The sequence below is a fragment of the Excalfactoria chinensis genome, chromosome 17 (genome assembly GCF_039878825.1).
Source record: "Excalfactoria chinensis isolate bCotChi1 chromosome 17, bCotChi1.hap2, whole genome shotgun sequence".
Taxonomy (NCBI): domain Eukaryota; kingdom Metazoa; phylum Chordata; class Aves; order Galliformes; family Phasianidae; genus Excalfactoria; species Excalfactoria chinensis.
Window position 1 is genome coordinate 2,929,063 of NC_092841.1, and position 15,713 is coordinate 2,944,775.

General features: G+C 39.2%; 1 protein-coding gene across 1 annotated transcript in view; it reads right to left on the minus strand.

Moving 5' to 3' along the window:
• TBCD (tubulin folding cofactor D) overlaps positions 1–15,713 on the minus strand; it is a 101,897-nt gene that overhangs the window by 54,693 nt on the left and 31,491 nt on the right. Inside the window, exon 14 of the mRNA XM_072351666.1 lies at positions 379–535. Coding sequence (XP_072207767.1) covers positions 379–535 — 157 coding nt within the window. The remainder of the gene's footprint in view (positions 1–378; positions 536–15,713) is intronic.

A 15,713-nucleotide genomic window follows, 5' to 3' on the forward strand; every position in this document is an offset into this window, starting at 1 on the left:
ACACAAGTAAAAAGAATGGCAGAGACCAGCAAGGGGAACATGCACTGGGATAAAGAAATAAACTTGGACACTGTAGGGCCTACAGACCATCCCAGAAAGCTTTCAAAACGGGTTTTAAAGAAAAAAAGAACAAGTCTCATTTTCTGTGGACACCAGAAGCTTTTTAAGCGTTACGACATTTTCCCTATCACTGGTGGCCAGTATCTTATTTTAAATATCTTAGAGAATTAGCTCTGTGATCATTAGCCACTAGAAGATACAGCACTGTTACTGATGTGAGTTACTACTGTACTCTGTTAACATCTACTTCTTCCTTAAATCCGAGCAGATTTCAAAAATTAACTGGAAGTAGTTCAGTTTATTACTGCAGCAACTTACCTTGAAATCTGATTAATAAATGGTATCAGTTCTGAGGGATCATAAGCACGAGCAAAGGCCCAGGACAGATAGCACGCTGCGTCTCTCACGTTGGAACCCACACTGCACGACCCCCTCTTCTCATCATATGTCAGAGCTTTCAAAATGACAGGAACAACTGTGAAACACAAAAGTGCACAAAAGCAACAGTCAGGACCAGAGAGTGTAACAGAAGAAAGGCTTAAAGACATTACGTGGTCAATAGAGAAAAGACAGAGTGAATTGTAATCTGAAAGAAAAAAAAAAAAAGCAGGGCTCTTAATTTATGCTACTATTCACATTGATTAGAAAGAATTCTTATATTAGCACGTTATTTTATTTCCTTGCAACTAGTACTTTATTTTTTTTATGCCATTCACATTAAATTCAATGAGGATTAAGGCAAGGGAGTCACATAAGTAAAAGCGCTGTAGAATATCATTAAAGATTTACAAATTCCATCAGTTACTGTTATAACAAAAACTTTAATTGCTTCAGTCTTGATATGCTGCTAAAGACCATCAGCACTGCCAAACTGCACAGAGCATGAAGTCAGAGTTTGTGTTCAACTGCAGTGTTACCTAGAAATGCAAACAGGGGGCTTTACTCACATTGCTGCTTATATATCCAAAACTGTGAAGCCTACATGCCTCTCAGCAGTAAATAATGATTTAATGTAAAGCCAGAAGCCTTTGATGAAGGAAAATTGTGTACCAAAAATAAAATTTGCGAGTACTCTTTCCTGTCAGTCACATTAACCATATCACATTCACCAACACGTAAGTTTTCATTAGACTGTCAGGAAATAAGATGGAGAGAAATATGCATCTTAAGCAACAGTTTAGAATAATGCACTGCCCTTCAAAATATCCATAAGAAGCATTCAGAATAATCCTAATCCCCACGTACACACATGCCATCTCATAAGGCCCTGGTAGAAAGTGATTTGAGAGCAAGCTGCCTTTTATTTCTCATTCAGGCTTACTTGGAGTGATAGGAACAGAGCAGGACTCTGTAACACATGACAAAATCTAAGAGAAACTAAACTAAACCCCAGAATGTTAAGTTATGTTAGTTGAATGCAAGTGCTTTTAAAAAGCAATGTGTTCAGCAGTTCCTCATTTAATGGGTAACCTGAATGACTTCAGAATGGGCACCTTTTAGCCCAAAAAGACCTAAAAGCCACATGAACATAATACCTTTGTGCCACATTTTGCTTTCTTGAATCCCTCAGTGGGGAAACAGAGAAAACAGAATATCCAAACAGAAGTGCTGGCAAATGAAAATCCCAGGATCTTATCATAAAAGCACAGGTGCTGTTATTTTAAGCAACAAAAATAAGGTCGGAAAAACAAACAGCATGAAACTCCTACTTCTATGCTTATGCACAACATCCAAGCTGCAAGTCAATGTGTAAGTCAATAAAAGCCTCTTCTACAGATAAGAGAGCTTCCAAAAACTTGAAGAAGTGTTCATATATACAACAGTCCCAGCAACACATTGCCACAGTTTAACAAACACGTTATGTAAGCAAGGCTCCCCAGAGGGCTTCCTTCCTATCTGCAAATCCAGAAGTACAATTTGAATACATCCCCCTCTAGATGGCACATCTTTACTAAGTGAATAATGCCAGCAAAAAAAAACAACAGCCTTTAGGGGGACAAAAATAATAATTTCTCTCTTAATTTCTTGTATCAAATTTATCAAGTGCATCTTTTTTCCTCACAAAATGCTTGTCTCAAGGTAAAGTCATTGAACTAGGACTGAATTTCATTAGCCAAGTGTGCCTGGACATACCTGAGTAGATACAATCTCTAAATAATTAAATGTCAATGTACAGTGCATCACTGCACGACTGCTATCTCAAACAAAAAAGATGCACCATAAAAGGAGTAGGAAAATGGGGAAATATTTAAATTCATTTTGACCTAACGAGAAAAAATAAGGCAGTAACCAGGGGGGGTAGGCAAGATGTGACTATTAGGATCACAAGCACTCAACAGGGAGAAATATCCATTAAGGAACGATGATAGAGCAAAGATAGATGGGGATTTTAGCACTTCTCAGGTCTGACAGAAACTACTATAAAAAAAAGTTAAAAAATGTTGTCTAGCTTGTTTTGGAAAAATGCTACATCAACTGATGAAAAACCAAAATAAATGGAATTAGCTGGTTCTACAGGAACGCTAAAAGAGATGCCAAAGGCAATTTTGCAAAGCTGCTGCAAATTTACTTCAGCACGAGGTGATCGCTGCAGCTGCTTCAGAAAGTTGTATGCTCTCATCTGTCAGCACACTGAACAAAAAGCGGAGAAGGGTCCACAGGCAGCCCAGTGCAAGGCAGAAGACGGCTATCCCTATGAGCAGCTCAGGCCTCCCCCATTACCCTGCAGTAGAGCTTGGGACTCATTGATGTTCTGCTCCTGCGGCTGAGACTCAAAGCACTGCTGCTGCAAAAGAACAAGTGCGACTGGAAGTCTGGAGAGCAAAGACAGACGATGCCCAGAAAGGAAACAAAAGTAGACATTTAGAAGGTGGAGAAAAAAGGAAACCAAGGTGAAGTATCTTGCAATTACGTAAACACAAATACTACAACAACAGTAAAAACAAATACTGCTGTGGACAACCCGGTCTAGAGGAATGTACTCCTGCTCATGGCAAGTGGTTGGACTGGATTGTCTTTAAGTTCCCTTCCAAAACAGAGTCAGAGAATGGTTTAAGTCATGGAAGAGCAGTAGAGGCAAAACATTTGTAGTGCTTGGCTCACTGTAATCAAGATATCTTACAAATGACCTTCCTAACCCACAGTATGGTAGGCTCTGTGTTTGCAGTATCTCATGTACACAACTTTTCATCTTCAGCCTAACACAAAATACAACATGACATTAAATTTTATCTATTGTTTTTCTCTGATTTAAAATGTTCACATCCATGTTACTGCAGAGCTTTGCTTGATACACAATGCAGCAATGATGTTTTAAAGCTCAACCGTCAGCTTCTTCATTTTGTATCTGCTGTGCAAGTCATCAGATAACCAGCTCTTCAGTCCTCAGTGTGGTCAGTGTTGTACTGTACTGCTGCCCATTGTTTCAAATGTTCAGCTCACACCCAACTCGCCCCTGAAATCGATTCTACCAGAAAGTACATGTGAAAAAAAAATCTTTCAAATAAATAAAAATCCAGAAGAAGCAGCAGTTGGTTTAGGAAGGCAGGGATTCATTCATTTCTTAAATTAAATATGCTATTTAAAAGCTGCCATTTAAAAGTAGGGTGCTGGGAGACAGAAAACAGACAAGACCTGAAGAGTTGCTTAATTTTGGAAGTTACCATTTCTTTCATAGTTCTGTATTAAATGTTTGCCATTAAAGACAGAGAATAAGTAGTGTCCACTCTCAACCCAATCATTAAAACAATATCCACCTGTTTAGTTCTGTGAACGCTCAAGAAAATACAGTCACCTTTACCTGTAGCCTAGAGGTATTAATAAGCACCTGTTACGCTCCACCCTGCCTTACCTAACAACATAACTGCAGGTTGCAACACAGCCCTTTGCTCAAGCCTTGTGAAAATAAAGAAACAACTCCGGGCTTCAAAGCATTACAGGCAGATTTCTCTCATCCTAGAGACAAGCTGCACAGATACTTCACTTTTTAAACACAGATTTTAAACAATCAGATGCTTAACACCTTTCAGGTTCAGATGATAAGCACTAAGCAAATAGTGATGAAAACTCATGGAAGTTACTAGAGAGTGAAGGGTCATAGGTAACTAAACCCATTCTCTTCTTAAAGGTACTATAAATTATACACATACCTAAGCTATAACAGATGCGATCATAAGTCGAACATTACTTTAACTTGTCATGGTTTTTACATATTGAAGTGTTTATCATATAAAACATACAAATACAGCAATTAAACAAACAACAACAAAGACCTGTTCTTTAGCCTTAGGTCTTGTCTACAGGAGAAAATTGCAAAATTCCACGTCAACTCCAGTTCATTTAGAAGAGATGCATGCACTGAATTTCTAGTTAACAACTGATTAAATTGAGGTGAAAACTAGAATTATGTCCCCTCTTAAAACAGATTAAGCCAATGTTACCCTTTCGATATAAGGCTTACGCTGCTATGGATGGTTTATGCAGAGAAACCTTTTCAAACTATAATTAATATACTGGAAAATCATAGAATGACCTGGGTTGCAAAGGCCCACAGTGCTCATCCAGTTCCAACCCCCTGCCATGTGCAGGGTTGCCAACCAGCAGCCCAGGCTGCCCAGAGCCATATCCAGCCTGGCCTTGAATGCCTGCAGGGATGGGGCATCCACAGCCTCCTTGGGCAACCTGTTCCAATGCGTCACCACCCCCTGGGTGAAAAACTTCCTCCTCAGATCCAACCTCCTCTGTCTCAGTTTAAGACCATTCCCCCTTGTGCTATCAAGGACAAGACTGTCCACCCTCGTAAAGCAGCCATTCCCCCTCCTGTTTAAATGCTCCCTTCAAGTCAGTACTTGAAGGCCACATTGAGGTCTCCCCGAAGCCTTCTCCAAGCTAAACAAGCCCAGTTCCCTCCATCTTTCCTCACAAGAGAGGTGCTCCACGTCCTTCCTGTACTAGGGGCCCCAGAATGATAAAATGTAACAAAAACATTTCAATTAAAAAAAACAGTTTTGAGTAATAATTTTATTCAGATTTTTTCTTCAGCAAAACCAACTCCTTGAAGAAGTATCTGCCATCTGTAGGTTCACCTTCTTTGTGAGCCTCAGGCATAGAGAAGTGTAAACAAGCCGTATCTACAGTATGTCAACTTCCCATGTTTTACATACCCGTTCTTATCATTCATATGCCAAAAAAGAAAAATAGATAAAGAGAAAAAAGAACTTTGAGTTTTCACAGTGAAGAATTTCAGGTTGAAGACCACACGCTCCTACATGGCACTCTAACCTCTTTTAGAAATACGTACGTCCTAATTAGAACTTCATTATGGTTCTTATGCTAATATTTAACTTACCAACTGATACGAACGCAGGTAATTTTAGGTTAGGCTCATTATCAGAAATAAATATTTGCTTAAAGCTCTGCCAAACATCCATGATTTGTCCCCTTGTTTTCTATACAAACTGTATATTGAGAATTTATGCTTGAAGGACTATTTCATCCAGAGGGTAAGTTCAGCAGTGAGGATTCTCGAGCACTCTGTGAAACACTACCATTGCATCCTGCAGGACAAGTGCCTAAAAACTGTCAACAGGTGGCCTCTCTTCTCCCATCCCTGCACTCAAATCTGACCTAGTTTGGAGTCTGCCGGAGGAAGGGAAAGTAGTCAATTCAGGCATGCTCACACAGTATGGTTGAATTTAACAGCTGGAGCATCTTAAGCTGCCATAAGTTTCTCACAATTCCTAACACTGACCACATATATAAGGCTATATGTATGCATATCCACAGACCAAATAGGCTTTTTCTAACCCATGACTATGGAGGAGTGTGTCTGTCTGGTTGCAATCTCAGTTCAGCCTCTCACTACGTAATGAATTAAGAGTCTCTTTAATTATATGATCACGTGATATTTTTTTCCATGGACCTATCTCAGTCAGCACACAGGAAAGACCTGCTCTAGCAGTGAATCACAGCTGGGCTGCAGAGGAGATTGTTGTCTGCCTCGTTGCTGAGGGTGGAAAGTATGTAATGCAAAGACTGGCTCTCAGGCAGAAGAGAAGGGATTGCTGGTTAAGGCGGACGTTGCCCTAAAGAACTGCATTCTAACTACATCTCTGCTGGAAGACTTGCTGTTTGATACCACTCATATTACTTAAATATAGTATTTAAAGAAATGGACGTTAACGCTCATTTCCCAGGCATCTGCTTCAATAAACTAATGGCAGGTTTGTCCAAGTGCTACAACCCTGAAATTGGAGCAAGCTCCTGAGGATGGCAGAGGGCCAATGTGGAAGCAGACAGATCTGGATTTTGGCCAGTCTATCTCCACATCATTATGTAACGCAGCTATAAAAAAATCACACTTTGTAAGAACCCCGACCTGGCTACACCAAAAGAACTACAGCTGACCTACGATAGCAGCCATCTACCTACCTTCGCTTCAGTGCTGAAGCACAGAGCACTGAATGTTTCAGGGATTAACCCACGCACTCACGCCCAAGGCCATATGAGTGTTAAACAGAGACCTTCATACAGGTTACAGCTAACAGCTCTGCCTTTAACTTCAGCACTAGCAAACTGCAGTTTAAGGACACGAAGAAACAGGTTTATGAAGGAATCCTACTGAGTGAATGACTTGCTCTGAAGGAGTATAAAAATTTTGCAAATTCATAACACTGCATGTCAGAAAAGAAAAATCACCAGAGAAACCCCAACCTTTAGGCTAAGGTTGTGCAATACTGAGATAAACCCTGCAGTGAAAAAGCTAGAAGCAATTCATTGTCATTTATTCCCTGTTTAGCTTTGTACCATTTCCCAGTTGCACTGTGGGAGGGACTGCTACACCTTCAGCCATTTCATTCACCTCTCTAGAAGAAGAAAAGTATTTTTAATATCTCCTTGCTAATTGGAAAACCATTATGCTGACATTCCCATTACAACTCTTTAAAATATTATTTTCAGTATCAGTATCATATATCATTTTTAAAGTTCACCTGGGTGTTAGAGAAAAGAAATTCTTCTGTAACCAGCCTTTCAGGTTTGGGTGTTCTCTAGATCCTAAGAGTCCACCTAAGACAGGTAGATCTTTTTTCATTTCTTCCTGTACCTGCGATGAAAAGTACCTGGATGCTCGCCAAAAGCCTCACAATTAACTACCACTTCAGGATAGATTAGCACATTTCAGGAGCCTGACTTCCTGATGTGTCCTCCTCCAAAAACCGAGGCAGCTGCAAGTCAGTATCAATTAACTTACTCTGGAATATGAAAACACAGAAGATAATCCATAAAGATAGAGCATGCAAGCAGGTTTAAGATGCTCTAGAATACACTTCTCTAAGACTACTGAAATGTATAACTTCAACCTCATTATAGAACACTCCTGAAATCAGTGTTGGTTTCATTTAATCGCTTTTTTTCACTCTTAACACAGAGCTGTCTGGAACTGGCCAAACACAAGTTGTTCCTTTCCCATCATATGTGGAGTTTTTCAGACTTTTTTGTTCCTTTAAAGTACACTAACACTGGTTTATAACAACCAGGAAGCACCATTCTCCATACTGTCAAACAAAACAACTGTCTTATCAATACCAAGGGCATTTTCTGTACCAGACACACTAGTGATAACCTGGTATTATCACAGAGCACATACTCACTCTAACCAAATGAATGATATTTACAACAGAAGCTGAGGGAAAGGTGGAAGTTGTGCACACAGTGATATTCCTTCAAAGCTGTAACATCTGCTAGCAAGGTAAGATGCATCTATTTGAAATCTGGCAGCAGAAAATACTTTGTTCCATACAAACTGCTCATCAAAATTATACGTGACAACGTGATGTTCTTAAAAGAGATAAAATGCCAATTGAAATAAACAACATTTCCTATTTAAGCAATATGCTTTACTCTGAAGGTAACTTATAAACAGCAGAAATAAATGATGGTTCTTCACTAGCTGCTTCCCCCCCCCCCCCTTCTCTATTTATTCTAAGAGTGAAAAATGGATCCATGATTTGGATCGCTTACACTGACCCACCAATATTACGCTTCTGAATTAGCCATTGTTTATCGATCCCATCAGCATCGTGAGCTTAAATGGGAAAGGGATTGTTTCAGTCAAATCACCTTGACTAGGTAAGGGCACATAAGAATGCAGGCAGACCAAAAATAATGCCTTCCTGGCTGGAACCCTTCCAAAATAAGCAATACACCATTGCAAGCTTAACTGTGCACTTCTTCCACACTCCTTGCTCTGGCCTCCTCTCCTTGTTCTTCCAAGATGTCAATATTACCAACATTACACACATCAGTTTTTACAGATATACGATGGCACTATAGGTGCCATTTAACAGATACAGCTGTGACTTTTGAACAGTCAATGAGCTTTTGGGTGAATTTAGCATGAGAACACTTTCAGTCTCACCACTGACATATTCAGAACACCTAGGAAGTTTCATGTTCCTATGTATGACACACCTTATTAGCTAGAAAGTTTATACTATGCTGTCATCAAGAGAAATTTTAATAACGTCCTTTCACAAGCAAACCAGAAATTCAAGTAAACTAGGATTCTCTTGTTTGTTTAGTATTTATCCCCACCCAATTAAATAAAAAACTCTATAAATAATAGTCTAAAGCCTACAAAACCACAAATACAGTACAAAACAAAAGATGTGAAATCATATAGAAACCACACTAAAATACAAGTTTTGGGTCCTGACATACACTGTACAGTCAGAAATGTTTCATTTAAGAGCGCTGCAATTCCAAATGTAGAAATTGACAAAAATACAACATCAGAACATAAAATTTTAATGACAGGTTCTTGTCATTTTGCTCAAAGAATGTTTTCTCTATAAAGCCAAAGTAACTGCGTGACCCATATTAAAAAGACTGAGCTAAACGTTAATGCAGCTTCCAACTCAAAAACACAGCCAAACTGCAGTTCAAGAACTCTGGATTAAAAAAATAATAATGAAGTAGCAGATTTCACTTGCTCTTCTATATTGCATTTAAAATTTAAGGAGTAGACAACATGTGAATCATCCAAATCTTTACAAATTTGACATGTTTCAAAGGATGACTGAAAGCTCAAAACCTTTCAAGTCCAGAAATTCTCACTGCATGCATCATGTTCTCTTCTTCATGAGACTGGCATCGCTGCAGACAGACAATGATGCCTCAAAGAAAATGTGTGGGACTGATTTCATATAAACTAGAACTGCACGTGGCACAATTCATTTCAGATCCTACTACTGGATTCCATGAGAAAAAAGCTTCACATGGGTGAGAAAACTGCCTTAGAATCTCTGGCGCAAATCTTGAAATCAAAGCAAAAACACTCTGCATGAAAAACACTAGGAATAATAAATTTTAAAAGGCAATTATAACCAAAACATCAAGTAGAAACTCAAGAAAAGCATATTTTACATCTCGGTTAAAAGGACTGATAATGAAAAGAATGACTACCCAAAGCTCCGTTTTATATACAGTTCCCAGTTTTGCCTACAGTCTCAGTTTCTGACGTTACCAACTTCCCCCGAGATGTTTCAGTGCCCAAGGGTGAGGATGGGAACTAGGAGGAAGATCATCCCAGTTCCAGGCCAAACACTAACAATGCAGGCCACAATAAATATCTAAAAATATGATCTGCAGTTGCTATTAACTGCTGAGCTTTTATTCTTTTCCCATACAAATAATTTGCTCTAGTAATCATGAACAAGTGGCTCACAAACATCAGCAAGGTAATCTGCCCAGACATATCTCCAAAGTCAGGGACTGGAATCATTATGAGAAACAAAGGCACGTTTCAAAGCTGTTATTTGAAAAGCATTAAGACTAATGACTATTCATATGGGATAGAAGAAAATAGTTATGAGAATATTGTACAAGAATCACGTAATGTTTTGGGGCACAGCATGAACTACACCAATTACACTCAAATACATCTGCCCCTTCCTGGGACTGCAGACTAACCTAGTCCAAACATGTTAATACAGATAGCAAAATCTGTCAATAACTTCAGTTCGAGCAACCCAAGAACAAAAAGGGCTTTCTTGAACATTTAGCTCAAAGCCACTCATCCTGACACATAATGGAAGTGACAAGGACAGAAGTGGCTGCCAGTCACACAGTTTCAAGGCACCTCTACAAGGCAGGCTCTGAACTTCACAAGTTACATGTCCACCAGTGCTCAACTAAGTGACTTTACACTTTACATCTTTGATCATTCTTCTTTCTTCTTCCTTGGAATAACAAGCACATGCATTTGTAAAGCATCTCGAGACAGACCCGGCAGTCCTGCTGATGACGGACAACCAGTGGACATGAAAGCCAGCAGCAGCTCTGGTTGATCTAAGGCATCAGAACAATCTGGGCACCAGGGCTGTTCTATGCTTTAGAGCAGAAAGCTGAGAATTACTTGATTAACAGAGGGCTTGATAAGCGACCAGAGCAACACCAAGCACTATTTCATACATCCAGGGAATTCAGTTTTGAAGTGAGAGGATGAAAATAAAAACTACATAAGCAGCTTATCAAGAACAGGTGAAGTTCATCCCATTTATATATATGGCTTCTGATAGAAGCATTTTGTTTTGTGTTTAATGCCAAACATCAGAAAAAGTCCATATAAAAACATGAAGAAAAACATAAAATTTGCTACAGAACGGCATTTTATGCTACAGTAATTAGACAAATGAAATTCAATTACAGCTACACAACACATCCTTGATAACATCCAGGAGTCTGAATTTTATATAGAACAAAACTGTATGTGTTGAACCACATAAAGCAGCTATAAAACTACCATCAAAACTCCCATGGGTTTCAGACCATCAGAGATATAGAAATAATCACAACTGGGGGGAAGGAAAAAAAATACCAATAAAAATGTGGGGAAAAAATAATAATAAACATGTTATTATGTCAATTCTGCTGCTCATCTCAATTAATCTGAGTGTTGTACTCAAGTAAACTAAGGAGGGTGTTACTAACAGGTTCCGTTTACCAAATACTCAAGATGCAAGCATAATGAGTTAACAAAAGTGATGAAACCACGTCACTGCAATCAAGATTTATTACTTCCAGGAGCATAAACAAGGAGCTATTGTGTTCCTCTTCTAGGGTCGTCTCACCTAGATCTGATTTTTACTAAAATCCAAACACCAAGAAAACCACCAATTCCATACTGTTCTATTTTTCCAGTTTTACTTTATTTACAGCTGATTCTAGGTGACCTTCCAGAAAGTATCTCAATTCAATTAGCAATCAGACATCACATCCACCTTCCACACACCAGATCAGGGAAGGGGGCTGTGTTGCCTCTCAACCCAATTCAGTCACCTAAATTAAAGTATTCCCCTTCAGTAGCTTTTTCTAGTGGCCAAAATATGCAATTTTCATTTGAAACAAGATATGTGATCAGATTCTACTCAAAGACATTGGCCTCGACCCCATCACATGCCAAAAAATACAAGTAATAAAGAAACCTTCCTCAAGCTACAGAAAACAAAGACTAGAGCACAAGATTGTGGGCTACTGAGCAACACCTTCAGCTGCTGAAGCAAAAGTCTTCTTCCTACAGGCCTTTACAGAGCCAAAGAACTGACAGCTAGACAGTCATATGACGTCTTTTTACACTGCTAGGCTGCATTACAGGAAAGTGAACATTAAAGCAAAAACCGAACAAAAAAAGCAAACACCTCCAGATCCACATTTTTATCATAAAATTATCAACTCAGAAAAAACGTCCTGAAAACTACACTGGCACACAGGAAGGGTGGGCATCTGTATACCTAGGTAGGGAAGCACATGTCCATAAGACATTCACACCTCCACATTTAAGTCTCAAAAAATTTAATGGCTCAAAACTATCAGAAATTGTAGCCAGAAACCACTTGGGTCTCACTGTAACAGAAATGGATTTTTAGAGACAACTAGACAGAAGTACCCCAAGATTTTCCTTTTGAAGGGCCAGTATGTGAGAAGTTACTATTTCACCAAGCTACCAGATAATTAGTAGATACACTAATAAAGTTCTCATTTATGATCTCCAGCTAAAACGCAACTAAGAGCAAGTACTGGCACTAATCAGTGGATGATGAGACTTCCTCCTTTCCCCATGCAGTTTTGCCACTCCTGAGCAAATGTTCAGACGTGATAATCAATTTCTCACCGAGGTGACTCCTTCCCATTTGCAGGATCTGTACATTTGACTGCTGATTATAGGCAAGCTTTGGCAGGTTCCTGTGGCAAGCTTAAAGTTAGTTGAGTCCCGCCTTCGGAGAGGAGACTCATGAAGGACAAAAAGATTTAAATAAAAATGGAGAGGGTGAGGAGAAAAAAATAAAAAAAGCAAGAATATTAAAGCTCCAAAGGCATTTAATATAAAAAAGCCAGTTTCTAATAAGAACATAAAATTCCTGTTTTTAATCTTTGCTACCCTCTGTGTACTGTTGAGTCTGCTGCTTGCAAGTCACTTGAAGTTATGTAGGTTGGAAGCTCAGTGTATCACGCCTAGCCATTTCTGACCCCACACTGCAGACTACTGCTCCAAGGAACAGACACCAGAGTTTAGAGTCAAACTTGGTTGTTGGAGGGCACAAAAGCAACAAGAGCTCCCTTCGATAGCCGAGATGCTGAGGTAATGCTGAATGAAAGCAGTGGACGCAAACAAATGAATCGTAGCTTCAGGCTGGAGTAATATCAGGTGCATCTCTACACCCTGAGGGCTCAACTCCTACACTTCTTAAGTCCCTCCCCCTGAAACAACCTCCTGCAGTTTCACTTAGGGAGCCGGCAGCGAACAGGTACTTCTCTCTCAGCAGTGACAGCTACAGGGTAGCAACAGTGATCACCTGGAAGGTTTCTCACCCCTATGTCTCTGGTAAGTACTCTTCTTTAAAGAATTCTTTTTCGAATAAAAATGTGTTTATCTTACAGCTGAAATGTAAATCGGAGCTTTTCCTTTTTCAGCTGGCTCAGAAGCCTGGGTTCCTCCCAGCAGGTGCATTTACTGCTCCACTTAAAGGCAGAAAGTTTCAACAGGAGAGGGAGAGATTTTAGACTGTGCCAAAAAGGACTCTTAGTTTTTACAGTAACTTACTCTTGCTGGTGAAACATATTTTAAGCACCTTTTTTTTCTGTAGAGAAAGTTAATGTGTTATATTGAAGAATGACAGGAAAGCTGTATTGATTGGAATTGCTGCTTATTCTGCCAACTATTCTTTATATGTTAGGACCGTGTTAATCTGAAAAGCTCGTGTGAAAACCACGTATTCCGTTTCAGTTTTGATTTGTTAGTTTTCCAGCTTGTGGGAACGTAGTAAAGAAAACTGGATTGCTGTGAGTTACCCTTTCTCTCGCCAATTAAAGTGCATTAAGATGGGGAGTTATTAAGTTAATATTTATGAAGATTCTGTATTCTCATCCCCACCACCTAACCAGGCTGCTCGGTCCCCACTGCCGCGCTGCCTCTCTCCACAAGCACAGCCCTCACTCCCTGCACGCACACTTCCTTCCCAGCCCTCGCCAACCCACTCCTCTCGCCCATGTTTCCTCCTAATTAACAAACAGTTGTGTTAAAATTTATCTTTCAGTTTAAAGGAACTGGAAGTTTAGAAGGGAGTGGTAGTTAATCACTGGAAAATCTCAACCAGAATAAACCTCACAAATCTTGTTCTTGCAACACTCTAGGTAGGTGACAATGGCATGTCCTTGAGTTATGCAATAATGCCACATCACAATATTTTAATTATAGCATGTCCTTCAAAATGTTTCCACCCCAGTGAGTGCTCCTGGTCAGAGAGATCAACATCACCAAAGGATACTGCAATAATAATGGAGTGTGCATGACAAACTGTTACGTACTTTGCTAAAGCAGTGTCCTAAAAAGACGCCTAATTACCACCCCTGCTTGTAATAAAAGACATTTTGAAATTTCCCCTTTGATCAACTGGACATCTTAGACTGCTTTAAAAACTAAAAAACAGCATGCATATATATATATATGTATGTACATGCATATATACATATATACACATGTATATACGTGTATATACAAGTATATACACACAAGTATTCAGAGAAATATATTTTTCTGTAATATCCTTACTTTCTGGACTTGCTAACCTTCATAAAAGCAAGGAGGCAGCAGTCACACACTTAAACTGGAAGGAAGAAGTCGTGCAGCTCTCGCTCACGGCTGGACAGGGCTGTAAGAACGCGTGCTGTCGACAGAGCAAACAACTGAGAGCCTCAGGTTTAACCCATGATCTCAGTAACCTGTTTTCCGCAGAAATATAAATCAACACTCCTGCTGCACTACAAAAACAAAGCAGATTTCGTATTTAACTATCCACACTTCTCAAATCTGGCATTTAGGAACTAAACTCTCAGTTAACAAACAAAAAGGCACAGAAGCTATCAAAGCTCTCACCCTGCCACTTCAGATTTTTTCCCCCCCATTTTTTAAGTAATACCACAAATGTTGGGATTCCAACCTAAGCCAAAAGGAACTACTGCTTTTGATTTTTATTTTTTTTCTCTAATTCTAGATTTTACCCTCAGTCACCTAAAAACATGCATTGTACAACTGCAAGTAACTAATATTATTTATATACAGACAGTCTGAATTAGGTGCAGCTCCTTCAAACCATTGATATTTTTCCAGTTTTATATGCGGGATCAAATAGTTTTAAATTTCTTTAGTTGTGAATTAAGCACTTTTGCCAGATACTCCTGTGTTTTACTTAGAAATTAAAACAGAAAATGTCCTTCTCGGCTTAGTTCAGAAACGTTTCACTACCAACACGTTTAAGTCATTAGAAAAGAAAAAGGATTAACCATTAAAAGAGCAAAACACGACACGAATCTGGCTGACATTTGTTTACTAAAGGGTGAACACCGTCTCCAAATCAGCTCCTCGCCCTCTGAGATGAGCACGGCCGGTTCCAGGAGCACTGTCTGCAGGCTGAGCATGCCATCAAAAAGCATCTCTAATTCTCTCCTGCTACACACGTTGCAAAGAAGCTGCCAATGCTCCAAATTTCTAACACTAAAACTGCAACGACGCATTTTGTCTTATTAAGAAATGATACTTAATATTCTGTAGAACAGGAATAACTTGAATCAAAGTTAAATACCAAGTACAACATCGGGGTGGGGGGGGGAACAGGACGCACAGGAATTTACACTATTAAGCAAAGGAAGGCTAGAAGAACAAGAAAATCTAATTAACATCTCTTTATTATAAGTGCTGCACCTAAATGTAAATTCAGACTTATCATAAATGGCCAAACTCAGAATGCAGTGGAGTTTTAACAACAATATCTTCTTTTCAAGAACTATCAGTACAAGGGCTTCCGAGAAGATATAAAGAACAAGTACAAACTGACACGATCACGTCCATTACAAGCTGTCCGAGTTAGTTATACACCATTAGTCAAAAGTAAATTCACTTAAGGCAAAAAAAAAACAAAAAACCCACCAACCAACCAGGCAGCTCCCTATCTGTACCTCCCATTGCAAGCCTTAGTTTTTATTTCTATGTGTTTATTAAGCATTATATTCTTTATCTTTCAGAGGAACGCAGGCTATTCGTTTTAAATACTACAAGGCACATTTGTTTTGTATTTTTATTTTTTTAGTCTGAGCTACTA